The following is a 23592-nucleotide window of genomic DNA, read 5'->3' on the forward strand; positions in this document are numbered from 1 at the left end:
TGTCAGCCTGCTGTTTATAGTAAAGCATGGCTATGAGACTCTGTGGGGACAGTACTCAATACCTTTGACACAGAATCTACCGATGGACAGAGAGATTATACTTACCTAACACTAATGTTGGCCAACTTGCTATTCTTGCTTTTAGCCCCTGGTAGAATATCTGATGTAGAAACATGATAGTTTCGCTGGAAGAACAAAAGGAAAAGATAAAAGGAGAAGATTTGAGTGTCTGGACATCATGCAATACAAGAGACAGGTGGTAATGTCCCTTTAGATAACTGCATGATTTGCCATTGTTATAATCAATTTACATAAGACCACAGAGAGACTGAGACTGCAATGCGAGAGAGGTGAGAATGCAGTGTGAATAATTGAATAGCTAATTAAAGGAACAGTACACCATGGAAATTAAGGAAATTAAGCACACCCTATCCCAAATGTAAAACTGTCTTGTACAAATTTGTAGAACTAGTTTGAGAGTTACTGAGTACAGAGTTGGAAGGTGTGATGTCGTTATGATGTTGTATTATTTCAGAAAGTGTTAAATACAGCTCAGTGAAATGATGAAAATGGCAAAGGATTATTCTATGAGGCTTTTGCATATGTCTTTCCGGAAACTGTCAATCACTCACATCTTATCACGTCTTGATACGTTTTCATTTTCATAATTTCATCATTATATTTAATACTTTGTACAACATCACACATTTCGACTCAGTAACTCTCAACAAAAGACAGTTTGTAGTTTTGAGATACATAGTGAGATAAAAGGCATAATAAATCAGCTTGCATTTTAAATATGTTCCCTTAAAGGAACACAGCAACTTTTTGGGAAATTACCTTATTTGCCATCTACCCTGGAGTTAGACAAGCAGATACATACCATTTTCTTCTCTGTGCATGCATTAGGCTTAGGGAACAGCCGCACCGTTAGCCTAGCTTAGCGTCATTCACTGGAAGTAGGTGTGCCAGTGTAGCCTACTGTAGTTCCCAGTCATGAAATACACTCCAAATACAATTCCAAAACGTTCCTGTAAACATGTTGTGACATGGAGAAAAAAATAAAAAAATTAACATTTTCGTTTTCTAAGCAGATATATACTCTGAATATTTTTTTGCCAAACCATTGCTGCCTGGGCGCAATGATTTCATCACCTCAAAAGCCCTGTTTTTCAAAAAACATGTATCTGCTTGTCTAACTCTAGATGGCAAATAAGCAAATTTCCCAAAAAGTTGGCGTGTTCTTTTAAGGTACATATTGTTGATTGTTTATGTAGAGTCATACACTATGTATGTCTATTGCCTGTTGTATATCTTCACTGTCCTGTGTACCTGTACAGAATATGTCCAGTACCATGTGTACTAGCATGTAGCTATTGTGAAATTGTGACCGGAAACATCACTGCCTGGTATGGGAACAGCACGGCACAGGACAAGAAGGCCCTACAGAGAGTGGTGCGCTCAGCCGAGCGTACCACGGGTATTGCGCTACCTCCCCTGCAGGCTCTATACAACAAGAGGTGCAAATCCAGAGCCTGCAGGATAATGAAAGACCCCCACCACCCCAATAACAGCCTGTTCCAGCTGCTGAGGTCAGGCAGACGCCTGCGAACCCCAGCTACTAGGACGGAGAGGCTTAGGCTAAGCTTCTTCCCCCAGGCCATCAGAGCCTTGAACAATGAACATTGAGAGACACAGAAACTGAACTATCCACACACAAGCACACACTAGCACATACACGACACGCACGCTGAGCACGCTCACACACTAGCAGCCACTTTAACACTCATGCCGCACACACGCACACTTATGGCCAGAGGAAAGGCCACTTAAATTAGTATAACATCAGGAACAGTGTATTGCACTACTAAAGCTACCTAGCATGTCCTATATGCTCTGTAAATACTATGTACAGATACCGAGATGGCACACCATGTACCTGTTTATTGCACTGTTGTTTTTTATTGGATTCTATTATATGTTGTACCACTGTATTTTTATTGGATTCTATTATATGTTGTACCACTGTATTGCACATCGTCGCGGGCAAGACCAGCCGCATTTCATTGTATACCTGTATGCCGTGACAATTAAAACTCTTGACTTGACTTGACTTGAAACTCGTAAGTTGTTCTGTAACCTTATCTGCACCAAACTCCCATACATTTGTTGTACTTGGCAACACAAACGTTTCTGATTCCGAGAATCCCACCTGTTGAGGAAGATGCTGCTGACGTCGTCGTGGGTGATGGGGGGCTTCTTGGAGCTGGCGGCCATGCGGAGTGGTCGCAGGAAGTTGTTCACCAGGATGTGGAGCTGCTGGACGTACTCTGCCTCCGAGTCCACCATGCTGAACACCACCTGGTTCCTCTTCCTCATGCTCTCGGCGTGCGGCGAGCGTATGTAGTCCTGAATGATGGTCTTCCACTTTCTCCTGCAGATCCAGCCTCGCAGGAAGCTCTGAACCTACGGTGAATTGGTAGGGATTAAGGTGGCTGGTAACTTCCTTAACGTCCTGAATTAACTTACCCAGAATATAGTTCAAATGTTTAGTTGAGGCGTTCAGACGAAAAACCATACAAGTAATCTTCCTTAAACGGTAATGTTGAGTTGCACAGTTAATCTTAATCAATTGGAGTTTGAATGCACTGTACATCACCTGGAGGTAACAGTACAAACCCTCTTGTGTCTTTGACTATGACTATGTACGCTCAAATATACAGCCCTCTGATAAGGGCAGTTTGAAATCCTGAAACGGACTTGTATGGGTCTTTGTTTGAAGTATTCTGTGACTTTTTACTTTTTTGATTTTCTTGATTTCCGAGTCATCTTCGCTGGGAGCGGCTGTAGGGCTGGAATGGATCTTCTCGTTGTCTTTGAGCAACCCGGAGATCTGCCAGAGACACATCCACAAGACGGACCAGTCATTCTCACTCTCTTACCCCACACAGTCACCTCCTCATCTCACTCTCTCACCACACACAGAGTCACCTCCTCATCTCACTCTCTCACCCCACACAGAGTCACCTCCTCATCTCACTCTCACACCCCACAGAGTCACCTCCTCATCTCACTCTCTCACCCCACACAGAGTCACCTCCTCACACCCCACAGTCACATCCCCACTCGTCAGCATGTCAACAAGGTCCAGACAGAACTAAGGCCTGTCAACGCTGACAACACTGACATATGATGCTGACAATACTGACATATGATGCTGACAACACTGACATATGATGCTGACAATACTGACATATGATGCTGACAATACTGACATATGATGCTGACAATACTGACATATGATGCTGACAATACTGACATACTGTATGATGCTGACACCACTGACATATGATGCTGACAACACTGACATATGATGCTGACAACACTGACATATGATGCTGACAACACTGCCATGTGATGCAGACAAAACTGACATATTATGCTGACAATACTGACATATGATGCTGACAACACTGACATATGATGCTGACAATACTGACATATGATGCTGACAACACTGACATATGATGCTGACAACACTGACATACTGTAGGATGCTGACAACACTGACATATGATGCTGACAACACTGACAGTGACATATGATGCTGACAACACTGACATATGATGCTGTCAATACTGACATATGATGCTGACAATACTGATATAATGATACTTATTCTGGAATAGTGGCTGCTTTATTTCAGCACCATGGACAGGGACGTACAGATTCCTATTAATTGGGAGTGGTTGTGCAGACCTGTGCTTGGTCTAGCAGGCAAAGAAGCCTGCTCCAGGTGATATTGTCATACTGTACATATCTATTTCTCCACCTCTCCTTTCCCATGCATTTTAGAATTATTAGAAATCTATAAGGAATAAAACCCCTTTGACTGCAAAATTGTTAAGTCCAATGATTTGAACGCAAGGCATAGCTAGGTCACAGGAATTTGTGGGAATTTCTATAGGGTCCCCTTCTTATAACTAACATATGATAATGCTGTAGCCATTTCATGTAGTGTATAGGCACTATTTAGTCTCAGGTGGGACCTCTGTCTACCCACCCCACCCCCCGAACCCTCTGTATTTACAGCCCCGGGTCCTGAACACTAACAATAGATGAATGGTCTGCTTCAGAAACAGCTGGGAACTGCCTGGGCCATGGCTGTTTGAAGGTAAGTGTCTCCATTTATTTTGTGTTGAGAGAAAGAGTTAATTATCATCGTGTTTCATAAGAGAGATGCAATATAAAGCCCTGTTCATGCATATTCAGCGCACAATTTCATTTCAAGCCTCACATTTGCACATTAAAGTAAAATAACTATTTGATCTGAAGAATACAGAGGGGAACATAGCTCTATTGGAGGGATTGTTCAGGAGAAGAGATGCAAAGTGGAGCCTGGTGGGCCTGCACACTAACACTTCCATTTATCCACTACCAACCGCACGCACTGTATGTACTGTATGACATATGATACATGCACACGTTATATGGAATACGATCTTAATCCACTGTGCAATTCTAAGAATTTGTGTGGGAACAGGGTGGAAAGGAATCCTATCCTGAGCATGACACAAGAGCAAAATGACCGCTGCGTGAATATGGTCAATAGCACAAGAGGACTTTATCACCAACTCGTATTAGTTGATATCGTAGACAAATCTGTAAAATATGGCTTTTCTACAGGATCTTTCCCTCTGAGGCCTCTGTTCACACCTCCCCTTCCTCCCCCCTTTATCCCCCCCTTCCTCTCCCCTCACACCCTATTATTTGTTTCACCGTTATTCTTGTCTCTCTTTGGAGAAGACAATAAGCTAATTTCCCAAAATGTTGGCGTGTTCCTTTAACAATAAATTTGTTTCAACCATGAAGATTTGACCACGTGTGTGATTAACCACCACAACCTCTGTAGAAATCTCTTTCAAGGATCTCTTTTCAATCTAGTGCTTATCAGAGGTGTGCTCATAATTTTTCAGGAAATAACTTATTCAACATGGAAAAAGTATAAAAACGAGTAATCAACTAACAAAGTCTTGGTCAACTAAGTCTAAACCGTATAGGCTGCAGCTCTACCACACACGCACTGTTTAGTTCAAGTTTCAAGTTTTGTTTTATTTGTCACATAATGTACATGATGAAATGCTTGGTTCTGTATGAGCCCCCTGAGAGTGTGCTTCATACAGTAAAAAGAATAAAGGCCAAACACTATACAAAATATACAATATACAAACTAAAGTACAACCTAAAGTACAACCTAATGTACAACCTAAAGTACAAAATGCAAACAATAAAGTACAAATGCAAGCTTTTAAAAATGCAAGAATGAGGTAGGGATGTCGTGCAAATCTCTTTGTAATAAATAGATACAAATATGGTGTAGTGAGTGTTTAAAGTGAGTGTTTAAAGTGAATGTGTGCATGTGGATGTGTGTGCAATGAATGTAGATGGATGGGTTAGTGTTTATGTTCTGACACAAACGGAATAAAGGTATCATTGTGAATATTACCTCTGATTTTAGCCTTTCAATCTCTATTTCTCCATCCTCTATCTGTTGTCGAAGTTGCTTAGCAACCGTTTTCTCCGTCTCCACGATCTGAAGTAGATGGAGATACTTCTGCATGAGGGTCTCATGCTCTGTGGCCAAGTTCCTGTAACTGTGGTTGCACACACACACACACACACACACACACACACACACACACACACACACACACACACACACACACACACACACACACACACACACACACACACACACACACACACACACACACACACACACACACACACACACACACACACACTTTCACATTTACATAGCATCTACAAAACTTAAAGATTCAGTATAATCAGAATTTCATTTTGCAATCTTGTTGCATTTTTTTATAGAAGGTGTGACGTACGTGGGTTGGTCATTATCATTATTACTGTATTTGGAAGACCATGTGAACATCAGATTAGTATCGTTTGTATGTGTGTGTGTGTGTGTGAACATGAGAGCTAATGATATCTCTTCTTCTCTTCCTGTCAGGTGCTGCCCGTCCCTATACTGAAGGGTGCTGATTGTCTAATGAGGGACAGCTGATGGCAATCACATCAAGAGGGACGGGTGCACAAGTAGCTGACAGCACACACACGTCGGGGCGCGTCATTGTGTCATTTTCCAGTGACCTCAGTGTATGAGGTTGCCTTTGTTTGCCACTGCGTGGGGATATATATGTATATATGTATATTCATATAGTATGGATATGCAGTTAGCCCTTTTGCCATAGACCTGATGGACTGATGATTGTGCCAGCCTTTTTCTGCACATTGTGTATGGAACCGTGTGCTCTTTGATGTTCACACGGCCACATAGTACAGTAGCCTCAAGGTTTGTCTATCTGGGTTGAGTTGCCTTATATGTATGTCTTGTTTGTCCTCCCCTACCTTTTTCCCTGTGCACCATGGAGGAGGTTTAAATTCCTACCTCCATTCAATATATAATTTACTATTTGGAAAATGTCTTGTGTTGTGTCTTCTTTTACCTCTACCTAGGACCTTGACTTAAATGCATTTACTGAGAGAGGCTGCTTTTGCTCATGTGCCGCCCTCCGGTTGTTATTCTTAGACCTTCGTACATGACATGGGGGCTCGTTAGTTTGCGCAATTGTATGGTTCCTTGTTGGTAAAATAACGGGGTGACTTGTCGATTGAAGCATGTCAGGTAAGATAAGATAGCGTTTTCTAATTGGTAAGTTAGTGTGGTTCCATTGTCCGTGCTACAGTTTGATTGATGTAAACCATTGTTGTATGTGATGCGCTTGAACTAATCTGTTTTTTCTGCCACATAGGTAACAGGGGGGGGGTCACCTGCTTGGCTAGAGGGTGGGGGGCACGAGTCGTGATTCCGGTGGAGCGCGCAATGAAATCGGTAAGCGACTGAAGATATGTGTAGCCTTCATCCAGTTAGTGGAGTAGTTTAGCTGGGATAGGCTAGAGTGACACAGGTGACTCCTAGTTGAGGTGGTTAGACCAGCATTTATTGTTTTCATAGATGGTAGATGTGGGCAGTAAATCAGAGTGGTTGAATTGTATACTACGGAATGTAATGATTAAATGTGTTACGCACGGATATTGTGGAGTAGGTGAGGGGGTATTTTCTTGTCACCTGTGATTCGTTTATTATTATTGCGTTATTTTGTGTAGTCATATTCTGTAGGGACTATGGCTGGGGTGGCTTTTACTTTGGACTTGTTTGTGGCGGATCCTACGAGGGATCAGATTGATGACTGCACGAAAGCTGAATTGTGTGGGGTCGCCAAGCATTATGGCATTACGGTCCAAAGTTCAAAAAGTAAAGAGGAGGTGAAAGCAATTGTGCTCGCTGGGTTGGTTAATAGGGAGATATTAAGTTCGCCCGTAGCCGGGGGAAATGACTCGGAGGACGTCACGCATGACAAGGCATCTGGTGAGTCCAGTGAGGGAGCAGGTGGTGCTATACAGGAACGGAGGGGTAGCGGTGCTAAGGCTGAGGAGATTGACAGTGATAATTCTGTACACTCAGGACGTGCTTCTGTTTCAGAGGAAAGAGCTGCTATGCGTGACAAGGAAGAGAGAAGGGAGGAGAGAGACAGGCAGGAGAGAAGAGAGGAGAGAGACAGACAGGAGAGAAGGGAGGAGAGAAGGGAAGAGAGAGACAGAGAAGAGAGGAAGGAGGAGAGAGACAGAGATAGAGTGCTCCAGGGGGAGAAAGAGGAGAAGGATAGAGAGCTCCAGATTACAATAAGGAGGATGGAGTTGGAGAGTGGTGGCTCTTCTTCTCCCTCATCTGAAGGTTACCAGGGCATTTTTAATGTTGGGCAGCATATTTCTATGGTTCCTAGTTTTCGAGAGTCTGAGGTGGAAATTTTTTTTTCTAATTTTGAGCGGATAGCGTGGGCTTCGCATTGGCCGAAGGACCAGTGGGCACTATTATTGCAATATAAGCTCACGGGTAGGGCTCGGGACGCATGCCAGTTATTATCGAATGAGGACAGCATGGTATATGAGAAAGTGAAGGGTGCTGTCTTGCGCGTATATGAACTGGTGCCGGAAGCTTATAGGCAACGGTTTAGGGCACTAAGTAAAGCTCCCTCGCAAACACATGTGGCATTTTCCCATGAACAACGGACGATGTTCACTCGTTGGTGTGAAGCATGTAAGGTGGATGGGGTCGAGGCTTTGAGCGAGTTAATCCTCATTGAACAATTTAAAAAATTTGTGCCCGAACACATGATAGTACATTTAGAGGAGCGAAAGGTTTCTACCCTCCAGGAAGCTGCAGTTTTGTGTGACGAGTTAGCAATGATCCACAAAAAATTTTCTGTACGAAATGATGTGTATGTAGGAGGGGGCGCGTTTTCTCCGTCGGGGTCGCGGTATCGCGGAGGTGACGAGCGACCATTCCAACCTCGCTCACCGCCGTCTCGAAATGCCTTGGGTGACGAGCGAGCATTCCGACCACGCTCACCGCCGTCTGAAAAGGTGTGTCATTATTGTAAAAAAGAAGGGCATTTTGTGAAGGACTGTCATGCGCTAAGGGATCGACAGGAGACCAGGGAGTCAGCCCAGGAACCGAAAGGGGTGGGGTTGATTGGTACGGTGTCATGTCCTGACCAGCATAGCTCTTTTGAGTCCTTTTTGTTTGATGGTTGTGTGTCCCTGTCGGGTAAAGTTGGGGACTACCAACGGGTGAGAATACTCCGTGATACAGGAGCCTCTCAATCGTTCATCCTGGCTGATGTATTACCATTGGATGTGGACTCCTGTCGGTCGAGCGGATTGGTGAGAGGTATTGACATGGGGTGTGTGCGCGTGCCGTTGCATAAGGTGCATGTACAGTCTGCACTGATCACAGGTTGCTTTCCGGTCGCGGTTCGCCCATGTTTTCCCGTAAAGGGCGTGGATTTCGTCATGGGGAATGATATCGCTGGGGGTAAGGTCGTCCCTGTGTTGGAGGTTGGAGACGCTCCATTTACTAACTTATTGTGTGATGCATTGATTGATAATCACCCCAATGTCCCTTCTATTTGTGCTGTCCCTAGGGCACAGGAGCGGAAGCAAGACCAAGGTCTAGCGTTGGGTGACTCTGTCTGTGGTGAGTTTTGCGAATTGGCGGTGACGCAGCATTTTGAGGCGGGGGATGAGGTGTTTATTGTGCTGCCCACGCCTAGTACGGTGCTCACTGCCCGGTTCTCAGGACCTTATGTGGTAAGAGGGAAGGTGTCTGCCACTAAGTATATGTTACATACGCTCGGGCGACGGAGGAGGACACGCTGGTGTCATGGGAATAGGCTAATGAAAAGTCCTGCCCGCGTCTCGTCGGAGTTGAGATGTGACAGGACTGTTGTTTCACATGCTGTGTTGTGTTCCAATGTGCCTTACAGGACGCACAGGGTTGATGTTGGGAGTGCGAACACCATTGAGCAATTCGCGTATGGTTGACTACAGTATACCGTCATGGCCTCGGTATGAGGAATGTGCCAGCCACGTCCGACGGCTGATGCATCTGGTATTGGGTGAGGTGGTGGTTGACCGTGTGGGCCCAAAATAGGGGCATGTGGCCTATATGGAGTGTGATTTCTATTTATTTTTGTTCTGTTGGTGCTAATCGGATGTTGGTTGATAATAAGTGATAATGTTTTGCTAACCCTGCGGGTTCGCTCTTATGGGGGAGGTGTGACGTATGTGGGTTGGTCATTATCATTATTACTGTATTTGGAAGACCATGTGAACATCAGATTAGTATCGTTTGTATGTGTGTGTGTGTGTGTGAACATGAGAGCTAATGATATCTCTTCTTCTCTTCCTGTCAGGTGCTGCCCGTCCCTATACTGAAGGGTGCTGATTGTCTAATGAGGGACAGCTGATGGCAATCACATCAAGAGGGACGGGTGCACAAGTAGCTGACAGCACACACACGTCGGGGCGCGTCATTGTGTCATTTTCCAGTGACCTCAGTGTATGAGGTTGCCTTTGTTTGCCACTGCGTGGGGATATATATGTATATATGTATATTCATATAGTATGGATATGCAGTTAGCCCTTTTGCCATAGACCTGATGGACTGATGATTGTGCCAGCCTTTTTCTGCACATTGTGTATGGAACCGTGTGCTCTTTGATGTTCACACGGCCACATAGTACAGTAGCCTCAAGGTTTGTCTATCTGGGTTGAGTTGCCTTATATGTATGTCTTGTTTGTCCTCCCCTACCTTTTTCCCTGTGCACCATGGAGGAGGTTTAAATTCCTACCTCCATTCAATATATAATTTACTATTTGGAAAACGTCTTGTGTTGTGTCTTCTTTTACCTCTACCTGGGACCTTGACTTAAATGCATTTACTGAGAGAGGCTGCTTTTGCTCATGTGCCGCCCTCCGGTTGTTATTCTTAGACCTTCGTACATGACAGAAGGTATGTTGATGTAAAATTACTCAAAATTATAGAACTGTTGTTGTTGTGAACATGATGACTAAGGCCCTTTGACGTCTATCCCCCTGGATATCAACAAAATAAAGCCATTTCAGATATTTCAATATGCTTCCTTTGAAATATTGCACAATAGACACAGGTTACTCTGATTGGCCCATCGGTCACATCTAGCTGCTCTGACTTGTTGACTCAGAGGACTGAGAGGAGGAGCACTTAACCATCAGGCCACGCCCTCTACATACTGAGAGTTGGCTGTGCTCAGAGAGGGTGACCTAATGACCTAAAACACGTATAACAAATCATATGAAAAGATGATAGAGACAGTCCACAATTAGCTAAAACATCATTGTACTGGATCTTTAAATTATAAATTGTATGCTAACAGCATACTTGTGTACATAATAATGTATATGTAATTGCACGTTTATACCCCCAAGCATGATTATTTTATTATATTATCTTTTGAAAATGCATTTGTCTTCAAACCAACTATGTCAACAGCATAGGTGTAGATTTTGGGGGAGTTGCAGGAGACATGTCACCCTCAATATTTAGAAGAGGTAAATTTGTCCCCCTCAAAGAATATAGCTAATATGAAAGAAAAAAAAACTTTGTTCATATTTAATTCAATTTACTCCACCTCTTTATTGTATTATCTGTCTGTTAATGTGTGTCCGCTAATGTCGAACCGAAAATGACCAAAGCAAATTCCTTGTATGTGAAAACTACTTAAGCATTACATCACGCGCAGGAGTGGGTTGTGAGAATTAGACCATGCATAGGGGTGGTCGTTAAACCCCCCTAGGCATGGTCTAATTGTCACAACCCACGACTGCGCGTGGTGTAATGGCTTTTATACAACTGGCACATTCATCCAACCTTATTGCTATACAATAAACACACATTAATTGAAGATTTATTGAAAAAACCATCCTCCAGAAAAAGTAGTTCCCAAAAAAAAAAATAGAAGTTGCCTCCATGTGGAAGCAGCTTGGAAGTGCATCCAACTGTTCTCAGTAGGACATCCAACAAACTAACAACTGTCTCTCAACTAAGACATCCAACAAACTAAGACATCCAACTGTCTTTCAACTAGGCATCCAACAAACTAAGACATCCAACTGTCTTTCACCTAGACATCCAACACACTAAGACATCCAACTGTCTTTCAACTAGACATCCAGCAAACTAACACATCCAACTTTTCTTTAGTTTTTAACCTACTTTCTATAGAACTTCATTCTTAGATGCTTCTATAGAGGGTGGCTACGTGGCGTAGTGGGCAAGGCGCTCGCCACGAAATGCTGGAGACGCTGGGCTCGTCAGTTCGAGCCCAGCGCTCCACATTTGCTTTCAGTTTAGCTGGTCGTCCGTACTAATACACATTGGCCGTATTAGGGGGTGGGAAACTGATGGGTGGGGATCGGGCGTTGTGGACAGCGACTCCTACAGGTCGGTTGGTGCGCCTGCGCAGTAGAATCAGGAAGTGTCGGGGGCAGCGTGAGCCTCCCACGCGTTACTCCTCGCCACTGAGAGATCGAGCTGCGCAGGTGAAAAGATGCGACTGCTGTTACCTCAAGTACCGGAGGGGACTTGTGCTATGTATGACTTAGTCCACATTGCAGCCGGCTTGTGGGAGGCAAGAAACAGCGTCCGTGACAGGGGAGGGTTGAATTGGATGATACGAAATTGGGATGGGAGAAAATATAGAAAATGGGAGAAAAAGTGGATAAAAAAAAGATGCTTCTATAGAAAGTAGGTAAAACAAATTAAAAAAAGTTTTCTTTGCCCTATAGGGACATATTTTAATTTGAATTTTTTTAAACCTACTTTCTATAGAAGCAGCTGGGAGGTGCGCTGTTTTAAGTGATAATATATATATTTTTTTGCAATTAATCAATCAATCAATCAATTTGCGCGATTTTTATTTTGTTCCACAATGACTCATGACCCATCAATTACATCATCCAACATTGTTTAAGCAACTAAGACATTCGCCGTGACAGAATAGTTTTTCATTGAGTCTTTATGACCCTATTGATCCATATCCTTTTGTAATGTTTCCTGTCCGGCTTGTGCGCCATCTTGCTTCACTTCTAAAAACTTGCATGGCGGAGTGATAGTAATGCGGTTGTGGGCGGGTCCTGGGACCAAGAGCGTGGGGTTAGTACAAATACCCACGTGTAAGTTGACTGTTTCAGCCAATCAGAATTGAGAAATTTGCATGCCGTTGTATAATTGGCATTAAAGACCTTTCTGATTCTGATTCTGATTCATTTATCCATCGTGTTGAAGTTAGAGGTTCTATGTAGGATTGCAAGTAACTGTCTAACTGCATATATAACTGTTTCCACTAGAGGGCGCTCTAGGCGGAGCCACTCATGATACCACCAGGTGGCGAGTATATAAAGAGATGTCTCCTCCCCCTCTACCTCTTTCCCACCTGCCTCTCAGAGAGAGGAGAACTCTAGAACTGCTGCTTAACATGTGAATGAATAAACCACGCCAAAGGCTAAAGATAGAAACCATGCCTCTTGACCACATTATTGTCGCCCCATAGCCAGATTCTGTCAACAGGTTATGGGCCCAGATCACGCAGGGGCGAAATAATAAGGGTAGCAAGTTTAGCCAAAGTATAGGCTAGGTTAGCGCCGGGAGCACCACGTGGCTAGACGCTAGGCCAACAAGAGCTAAAGCTACGCCTACCATCAACCAAGAGGATGGCGACCAAGGGAAGGAGCAAATGGCCCTCATTCAATGGAAATGCAGAGGACTACGAGCTCTGGGAAGAGCGCATGTTATGCTGCATGCACGGTGCAGGACTGAAGACGACGATCTTGACAGCCCCCACGGGACCACTGGCGGCGGAAGAACAAGCCCTGGACGACCAGCGTAACGCAGACGCGTACTGTGAGTTAGCGCCACTGCTCGACGACACAAGCTTGGGGCTGATATTCCGCAACACTAAAGGCAAAGGCAGAGAAAGCCTGGGGGTGTTGAGAAAGCATTATATCGGGCAAGGAAGACCCCGAGTCATGGCCCTCTACATAACACTAACAGGACTGAGGAAGGGGCACACCGAGACGGTGACCGAATACGTCATCAGAGCTGAGCAGGCCATGACGGCATTGAATCGTCCAGGGGAAGCACCAAGCGATCTGCTAAGGCCCGAGCGACGCCAAGGGAGAGGACCAGGACCACGGCGGAGCTGGCGTGTTGGCGATGAGGAGAGAAAGGCCATCGGAGAGGCGACTGCACAAAGACGATCTGGTGTAGCTTCTGCAAATCCACGGGGCACACAGACAGAGCGTGCATGAAGAAACACGACCAGAGCGCACGATACGTGCATGGACAAGATGACGGCCATGGACGAGACGGTGGCTACGGACAAGATGGCGGCTGTGGACAAGATGGCGGCAGCGGACAAGATGGCGTCGACGGTCGACGTGAGACGGATCGAGACGACGCTCTGAGAATAACGGGACAAGAAGACTTCGCTTTCGGGGCGCGGACAGCGTGCATCGCCAGGCCGGCGCAGCTGCAGCGGGCCCAGAGGAAGGGACTGATCGTGGACGCAGGTGCGTCGTCCCACGTCATCAACGACAGGAGTTGGTTCAAAAACTTTGACAACACTTTCCACCCGGAGAGACACAGCATGGAGCTGGCAGACGGGAAGCGCACCTACGGGTTGGCGCAAGAGAGAGGAGACGCACAGGTATGCCTCACGGACAGCGGGGGGCGCCGGCGTACAGTGACGTTAAAGAACGCTCTCTACGTACCATCGTTCCCACAAGGACTATTCTCTGTAATAGCTGCTACTGCAAGCGGTGCCAAAGTATTCTTCGATAAAGGTAAACATTTTCTTGTAGAGCCTGACGGTACACGGTTTAACATAAAGATGTACCAGAAAATGTATTATCTGCAAACAGAGTGTAATGACAACGACAAGTGTAATGATAATAATGATATGTGTAGCGTGACGGTCAATCACGATATTCAGACATGGCATGAGATTATGGGTCATTGTAATTACGAGGATTTACTGAAACTGCAAGCAGTGACAGAAGGTATGCACATTGAAGGTGAAAAGCGTAGACCTGACAAAGAATGTGTAGTGTGCAAAACGGGGAAGTTTACTCAATCGAGAAACAGAAATCCCACAGAAAAAGTAAAGGTACCACTTGCGCTAGTTAACACGGATCTAGCCGGTCCAGTAAGCAACGAGTCCATAGGAGGCTTTAGATATGTACAGTCTTTTACAGATGTGTGCACAGGAGCAGTGTTGGTTTACTTTCTCAAAACAAAGAGTGACACACTCCAGGCCACGGAGAAATTCCTGGCAGACGTAGCCCCTTATGGTAACGTAAGATGCTTGAGGTCCGACAACGGAACCGAGTTCACAAACAGAGAGTTCCAATCACTGTTGAGAAGGTACAAGATAAGACATGAGACGTCATGTCCATATCCCCCACACCAGAACGGAGTGGCAATGGTGCACCCTTTTCGAAATGGCTAGGTGTAAGCTAGTAGACAGTAACTTACCTAAGAGCCTATGGCATTATGCAGTGCAAGAAGCCGCTTTACACCAGAAACAGGTGCTTTAATAAGCACACGGGCACCACCCCGTATACAGCACTGACAGGAAAGAAGTGTAATCTAGCTAGAATGCACCGATTTGGATCAGTGTGTCATGCTTACCTGCAGGACAGGGGAAGGCTCGAGTCCAGATGTGAAAAAGGATTCTTTGTAGGGCACGACAAGGGAAGCCCCGCTTTCCTAGTTTATCATCCCGGTAAAGGGAGAGTGCAGAAACACATGCTAGTCAAGTTTGTCACAAAGACAACATGTGAGAGCGAGACACAGACAGAGGAGCCAGAGCTGGACTCCAGAGTAAGGTGTGAAGAAACAGAGACACCTCAGCCCAGCGTACTTAGCACGGTCGTGCAGACAGACAGTCAGCCACCCCCAGAGGGCGATGACGAGGAGCACCCGAGGGTGACGTCAAGTGCCCCAAGCAGTGGGAGGTATCCCTCAAGGGAACACAAACCCCCAAAGTATCTGACAGACTATGCCCGGAGAGAAAGTGACGAGGATGACAGTACACTTACCACCATTGATTACTGCTACAGGGTAGTCAGTGGGGTACCCCCGACCTTTAAAGAGGCCATAGTGTCCCCTGAATCAAGTAAATGGGAGAGAGCAATGGATGAGGAGATGAGATCCCTAGAGGACAACCACACCTTTACTCTAACCAAGTTACCAGAGGGCAGACAGACAGTGGGAGGGGAATGGGTGTATTCAATCAAGGAGGGTATTGAAGGCCACGACAAATACAAAGTATGGTTTGTAGCTAATTGCTTAAATGCTGAAGGAGGGTACTCCATGTTTAAATACGGAAGGAGGGTGGCTACACTGCTTAAATGCAGGAGGAGGATACTCCAGGTTTAAATACGGGAGGAGTAGAATCCAGGTTTAAATACCTGAGTGGATTCCACGTTTAAATACAGAAATGGGTCCCATGTTTAAATACAGAGGTGGATGATTTACCATGTTCTAAATGATTTAATTATGTGGAAGAGATCCTGAGATGTTTTGACTGATGTAAGAGATGTATAGAGAAGCTGTGGGTAGCCTCAGTTGTTTGACAACCTGTACTCGCCCTGACCTATGTTTTGTAGTGAGTAAAAAAAATTGTCACAGCATTTTGCTGACCCCACAGAGAATCATTGAACTACGTCAAAAACATGTTTTTCGTTATCCCAAAGGTACAGCAGACGAACAGCTGTATTTCAGAAAGGACAGAGAGGGTTTAGGGCTTAAAGCCCACAGTGATACTATCAACCTGTGAAGCCGAGTGTATGTTTCTAGTGTGGTATCCTTGACTTGTATTTCATAACAAATATGTGTGTATAATTAGAAAACCATAATGCAAAAAGCTCTGTGTACTGGAAAAGCAAAGTGGTTTCAAACAACCCCGCTGTGTTGAACTGTATTCAGGAGACAGTTAACAAACCCCCATTAACTACTCAGTACACTATAACAAAGGAACTGAAAGGTCACACCCAACAGCTGAACAGATTACAGGGAGAGAAACAGAGGTCTGATCACAGATCTAACTTGCTTCTGAGAATAGCTCAAGCTACATGGAAACTAATTCAAAACAATATCATATTAAAAGGTAACTGACTTATTAGATAAAATAATATTTGAATGTCATTTAGAAATGTCACCTCAAGTTTCTTTAATAGTTGTCATACAGAAGTACAGAATACTTTCATACAAAATGCTTCTTACTGTTACGCTCCAGAGACTGTGCTAGACAAGATAGTATCAAATAACATAGTATAGCATGTAATTTAGAAGTAGAAAATGAGGTCACAGTGTTCAGTATAGACATATGTACAATGTTCGATGCAGAATAGACGTTCGATGCAGAATAGACGTAACTGAGTTACCATATAATATACAATACTATGCAGTGTACTAATGTACAATACTATATAGTGCAAAGCAGAAATGGGATGAGGTACAATTTAGGTACAATTTACAGTAAGGTGTACGAGTTGTAGTGCAATCCTTCATCAATAAATATAAAGTGTGGGGAGTGGGTGCTACAGTGTGTTTGTTTAAAGTGAGTGTGTGCTATAAAGTGTGTGGAGTGGGTGCTACAGTGTGTTTGTTTAAAGTGAGTGTGTGCGTGTGGATGTGTGTGCTATGTGCGTTTGATGGTTGTTGTTGTGTATTGTTCATTGTTTGTTTAGCAGCCTGATGGCCTGGGGATAGAAGCTTCTTCTGAGTCTTTCTGTGCTCGCCTTGAGACTCCGGTATCGCTTGCCTGACCGCAGCAGTTCAAAGAGGCAGTTGTTCGGGTGACTGGAGTCTTTAATGATTCTCTTAGCCTTGCCCCTGCACCGCTTGTTGTAAATGTTCTGGAGGGTGGGGAGCCCCCCTCCAATTGTGCGTTCGGCTGAACGTGTCACTCTTTGTAGTCTGCTTCGGTCTTGTGCAGTGCTATTTCCAAACCAGGAGGTGATGTTGCCAGTCAGGATGCTCTCTATTGTACATGAGTAGACGTTCTTAAGGATCTTCTGACTGACTTGGAACTTCCTTAGGCGCCTGAGGAAGTAGAGGCGTTGTCGTGCCTTCTTCACAACACTGTCAATGTGTGTGGTCCATGTCAAGTCCTCGGATATGTAGGCTCCGAGGTACTTAAAGCTGTTGACTCTCTCAACCGGTGCCCCGTCGATGCTGAGGGGGCTGTAGTCCTTGACCCCCGACCTCCTGAAGTCCACAATCATCTCCTTTGTTTTGCTGACGTTCAGGGAGAGGCTGTTTTCCTGGCACCATCCCGCCAGGACCTTGACCTCTTCCAGGTAGGCCCTCTCGTCGTTGGCAGAGATCAGGCCCACCACCACTGTGTCGTCAGCTAATTTGATGATTGTATTGCTACTCCGCTGAGCCACACAGTCGTGTGTGTACAGGGAGTAGAGGAGGGGACTCAGAACACAGCCCTGGGGGGCCCCTATGTTGAGGGTGATGGATGAGGAGGTGCAGTTGCCTGCTCTCACCACCTGGGGTCTGCCCGTCAGGAAGTCCAAGACCCACTGGCAGAGGTCATAGTTCAAGCCCAGGTCCCGGAGCTTGGCAATGAGTATGGAGGGGACTATGGTATTGAATGCCGAGCTGTAGTCACATTATGATTATGATTATGAAAGTAAGAGTGCTATTTCACTCTTGTTGTAAACCATATATAGAAAATAAGTCTCAATTACAAAGGTTTAGTCTGGTGAAATACACGTATCAAGTTATTCTTAATCACTGTTTGGTATCAAAATGTAAGCAAATAATGCTGAATGTATATGTAACTCATTACATTAAAGGTACAAATTTAGAAAAGGTTTTAGTGTTACTCATCAAGAAGCCACAGATCCCCTGGACTGAGAAGACCACAGCCCAAAGGAGGGGGCCATGGCCCCCCTCGGTTGCTGTAGGAGACCACACGAGGAGGAAGACAGGGGGCGGACCGCCCCCCAGAAGACAAACCTGATTGGACCAACGTAATATTCGAATGTGCGATGATTGGTTGATACCAGAGTATAAATGAGAACGTATTGTTAGAGAGAGGCAGGCCAGACAGATATACCCCACCCGAAACCCCAGCGGTTCTGGCCTCCACCTCTCCCCCAGAGAATGCTGTTTGCCGTTTTCATGTGAGTAAAATCATGGACCCATTGTTGGTTAGAGTAACATGTAAAGATTCCTATCTTAAAGACCAGGGCCCTCATTTATCAAGTTTTCTTAGAAAACCTTCTATTTCCACACGTAAGCACAGAATTTAGAATGTGTGCACGCACAAAAAAAACAGGATTTATCACATGTGCGTACACAGGTCCTACGCACAGTTGTCTTGATAAATATCACCTTGCTCCTAAGCTGGAGCTTGTGCACTGTTTTAAGTATTTGCATACCAGAACCGCCCCGATTAACCATATACGGTAATGGAACACCCCCATGAAATGTGGAAAAGTGGACTAAGCCGAGGGAAGCGTGTTGTACACGGTGATGTCGGATATTATATCTATTAACTTCCTAAAAGACCATTGCTGCCTGGACACCGCAAACACTAATAAAGACCATTAACCACTGTTTTGCCGTTGCCCGTTGGTGTCATTAATGCATGCTGGAATAAGAATGCCTTTCTTCATTTATTTTTAATATTAATAATTATTATAATACAATAAAAGACAGCTCCGTCTTTTAATACACATATATTGTACAGTAACTTCAAATAAATACTACAGTCCCCGCTGAAATAAAGGTTCTGCACGCACATACCAGCAGTGATCTACAGCATAAAAGATAGCCACTTTATAATACTATTCTGAGTAGATAATTCATCTGTATCGCAACAGAGTCACGGATCTGGTCGGGGCAGGTAGCATTATGTCGGGAAAATCTTTATGAAATAAACAAATGTGAATTAAAGAATTTAAAAACAAAGTTTAGCATATTAAATCGTTTTATAAGCTTTCTGAGTAGATAATTCATCTGTATCGCAACAGAGTCACGGATCTGGTCGGGGCAGGTAGCATTATGTCGGGAAAATCTTTATGAAATAAACAAATGTGAATTAAAGAATTTAAAACTAAGTTTAGCATATTAAATCGTTTTATAAGCTTATAGCTTTTTTCGTGCTGATTTGAGAAGGGTCCAGCTGCAGAGCCGGAGAGCAACTCTCAGGGCCAAGATAGCACTTATACTATTTTGAGAGAGACAGCAGAGAGACAGACAGCAGAGAGACAGACAGACAGACACTGTTCCACAGTGTGTGTGTGTGTGTGTGTGTGTGTGTGTGTGTGTGTGTGTGTGTGTGTGTGTGTGTGTGTGTGTGTGTGTGCGTGCGTGCGTGCGTGCGTGTGTGTGACTACTAGTCTAATAGTAGAGACTCAGCCCCCCCCCTCTGGACCACCTCCTAGTAGAGACTTCTCTAGGAAGAAGATGAAGATAAGGATTAAGGCGAGACACTGCAGGTGAATAGGCAAATATCCTTTTTTTGTTGATTTTGAGATTTTGTTATATTTTGCTTTCTAAAACATGTCTTCTATGAAACTAGTGACAATAAAACGTCAATAACACACATTTAGTTGTTTATTTTACTTCATTTTGCCTTATTGCATCCATAAATGTCCACATATTTAATGGGGAAGTGCCTCATTTGCATATATAAACATACATTTCAGAAAACTTGTCTCTACTAGGAGGTGGTCCAGAGGGGGGGGGGGGGGGGTGTCTCTACTGGGAGGTGGTCCAGAGGGGGGGGGGGTCTCTACTAGGAGACTAGTGGTCACACACACACACACACACACACACACACTGTGGAACAGTGTCTATCTGTCTGTCTGTCTGTCTCTCTGCTGTCTGTCTCTCCGGCTCTGCAGCTGGACCTTCTCAAATAAGCACGGAAAAGCTTTTAAGCTTATAGCTCCAATTTGGGTCCCAAATTGCGGTACAAATGAAGGAGGTGTCTCGGGTAGTGGACTCTAGTTAATATTATGTTCTCTCTGCAATTAGACTGCCCCTCATTCATTCATTCATCCCTATCTGATGCTATCTCTGAAAACAGTTCCTGCGAGCGCAGTCAGTGCACCCGATAACGCTATATATATAAACCTGCATTCATTCGGAGAGAAAGACCTATTCCACATGCTATTTAGGGTTTGACAATAATTACACTGATATCGCTATTTCACAATGAACTATAATGAATTACGGGGGTCATACAGAACATGTCAGTCAAGCTTATTTCCGCGTTGAAACTAATGCATGCAACTGATCTATGCCGTTCGTCTGCAGTCCCCATATTCTACCACAGGGCGTCAGCTAAGCATGCTCTGGGCTGTGCGCAGACATATGCACAAAGTCAAGTTCATGTTCAAATTGATAAATCCCACACTTTGCTTAGAAATGGTCGTACGCACGGGTTAAGCACATATCCGTGCGTACGTCACGTTGATAAATGAGGGCCCTGGTTTTACTCGTGTAAATGCTCAGTATATTCTCTATTTCATTGAAGTAACATGACTGCTATATATGTACAGAACTTGTTTGATGTGAGAAAGCCACTGTGAATGGGCTATAATTATGTACACCTCAACAATCCTTTGTACAGCCTGTTTTAATATGAAATAATCCCTGTATGTAAACAATCTTTTAATTCACTCTGAGCCCAGAGGCAAATAAACCCTTTGAGTTGAACTATAGTTCCTTTGTCTGGCTGCACGTTTATTCCTTGCTGGCTAAGCCAGAGGGGGGACCATTCTATCATTCTCCTTCTTCCATCCGGTTAGCAAAACCTGTATGCACTGTGATTAATCTAATGTATTGACTTATAATATACGACACTAGCTATGACAATGCAGAAATGTGTTTATCTAGAACAACTGCTCGAAGAGATGGACACCTATGTATATATGAAGACAGTTGTTTATGAGGGCAACCAGGGAACCATTGTGATTGCTAGGAACCCAGTGTGCCGACATAGATGTAAACATGTCGATATAAAATATCATTTCATCAGATCTGTCATTAGAGAAGAAAGAATGACACTGATTTATTGTCCAACGGACGACATGGTAGCAGACACTATGAGGAAACCTGTTTCCAAATTGAAATTGAAGAGATTTGCAGAGGTCATGTTTGATGGGTAAATATTGACTGCCATATTATTTTTGATGTTTTGGATTGTTTTTTTTTATCCACTTTTTCTCCCATTTTTCTATATTTTCTCCCATCCCAATTTCGTATCATCCAATTCAACCCTCCCCTGTCACGAACGCTGTTTCTTGCCTCCCACAAGCCGGCTGCAATGTGGACTAAGTCATACATAGCACAAGTCCCCTCCGGTACTTGAGGTAACAGCAGTCGCATCTTTTCACCTGCGCAGCTCGATCTCTCAGTGGCGAGGAGTAACGCGTGGGAGGCTCACGCTGCCCCCGACACTTCCTGATTCTACTGCGCAGGCGCACCAACCGACTTGTAGGAGTCGCTTGTTCACAACGCCCGATCCCCACCCTTCAGTTTCCCTCCCCGTAATACGGCCAATGTGTATTACTGCGGACGACCAGCTAAACTGAAAACAATGTGGAGAGCTGGATTCGAACACGCGAATCCTAGCGTCTCCACACTGGTGGCGAGTGCCTTGCCCACTACACCACCTAGCCGCCCTTGATGTTTTGGATTGTATTATTTTCTTTGTAAAATGTTTTCGGAGAAGTTTGCTAAACAACCCTAAGTGGGAGTGTTGAAGTTAGAGGTTCTATGTAGGATTGCAAGTAACTGTCTAAATGCATATATAACTGTTTCCACTAGAGGGCGCTCTAGGCGGAGCCACTCATGATACACCAGGTGGCGAGTATATAAAGAGATGTCTCCTCCCGCTCTACCTCTTTCCCACCTGCCTCTCAGAGAGAGGAGAACTCTAGAACTGCTGCTTAACATGTGAATGAATAAACCACGCCAAAGGCTAAAGATAGAAACCATGGCCCTCATTTATCAAGTTTTCTTAGAAAACCTTCTATTTCCACACGTAAGCACAGAATTTAGAATGTGTGCATGCACAAAAAAAACGGGATTTATCACACGTGCGTACACAGGTCCTACGCACAGTTGTCTTGATAAATATCACCTTGCTCCTAAGCTGGAGCTCGTGCACTGTTTTAAGTATTTGCATACCAGAACCGCCCCGATTAACCATATACGGTAATGGAACACCCCCATGAAATGTGGAAAAGTGGACTAAGCCGAGGGAAGCGTGTTGTACACGGTGATGTCGGATATTATATCTATTAACTTCCTAAAAGACCATTGCTGCCTGGACACCGCAAACACTAATAAAGACCATTAACGTTAGGTTATGACTATAACCAAGTTCTGTTAGTATAGCGACGCTCGGCATCGCTCTCTGCACTATCTCGCATACGTGCACGCGCACTGAATAAAGACCACAATGTACCTTTAATCCCAATATTCGTCTGACCACACCCCTATCAGCTTACCCATATAAGCAGGGGTGGGGCCACCCACTCTCCTCCTTCCCAAGCTTTCGCCACAAGGCGAGGTCAAAGGCTGCAGCGGCGTCGGATGCCGAGCGTCGCTATACTAACAGAACTTGGTTATAGTCATAACCTAACGTTCTGTATCGTATCGCTCTCGCTCGGCATCGCTCTCTGCACAAGGGAGGCCGAGCGAGAGCCAACGGCCGACAAATACACCCCGCTGACAGCCCCCCACAAACCATCAGAACAGGGAGGGCCGAGCCCCCCCGACCCACCCTAATGGCGGGCACCCCCCCTATTAGGGGCTTCACGGGAGGGCGACGGACCCGACCGTGCGAAGAGGCACTCAAGCAACTCAACGCACAGGGTGAGCAGACCGTGGCTTGACCCCACGACTACACACACGCACAACCCGCATGCCACCCGGGAACGAACGGAGGAACAACCTCGTTACTGCCCCCAGAATCACGGGGTCAAGGGCAAACCCAACCCCGTGGCAAGGCCGTAGCAGCGGAGCACGAAGGAAGACCCAGACCCACCAAAAGGACTGGACTCCCTAGAATGGGGGCCCGGAGAAGTCCATGA

At 44.9% G+C, this 23592-nt stretch overlaps 1 protein-coding gene across 1 annotated transcript in view; it reads right to left on the reverse strand.

Annotated features, from left to right (window-relative positions):
* The window catches only part of rasgrf1 (Ras protein specific guanine nucleotide releasing factor 1), a gene marked incomplete at both ends in the record, with an annotated part of 183823 nt that overhangs the window by 56525 nt on the left and 103706 nt on the right, over positions 1-23592 (reverse strand). Inside the window, 4 exons of the mRNA XM_084334566.1 lie at positions 106-185; positions 2213-2466; positions 2801-2893; positions 5507-5654. Of these exons, the coding sequence (XP_084190692.1) occupies positions 106-185; positions 2213-2466; positions 2801-2893; positions 5507-5654 (575 nt within the window). The remainder of the gene's footprint in view (positions 1-105; positions 186-2212; positions 2467-2800; positions 2894-5506; positions 5655-23592) is intronic.

This window comes from Notolepis coatsorum (assembly GCF_963971535.1).
Source record: "Notolepis coatsorum genome assembly, chromosome: 18".
In the NCBI taxonomy this organism is placed as follows: Eukaryota; Metazoa; Chordata; class Actinopteri; order Aulopiformes; family Paralepididae; genus Notolepis; species Notolepis coatsorum.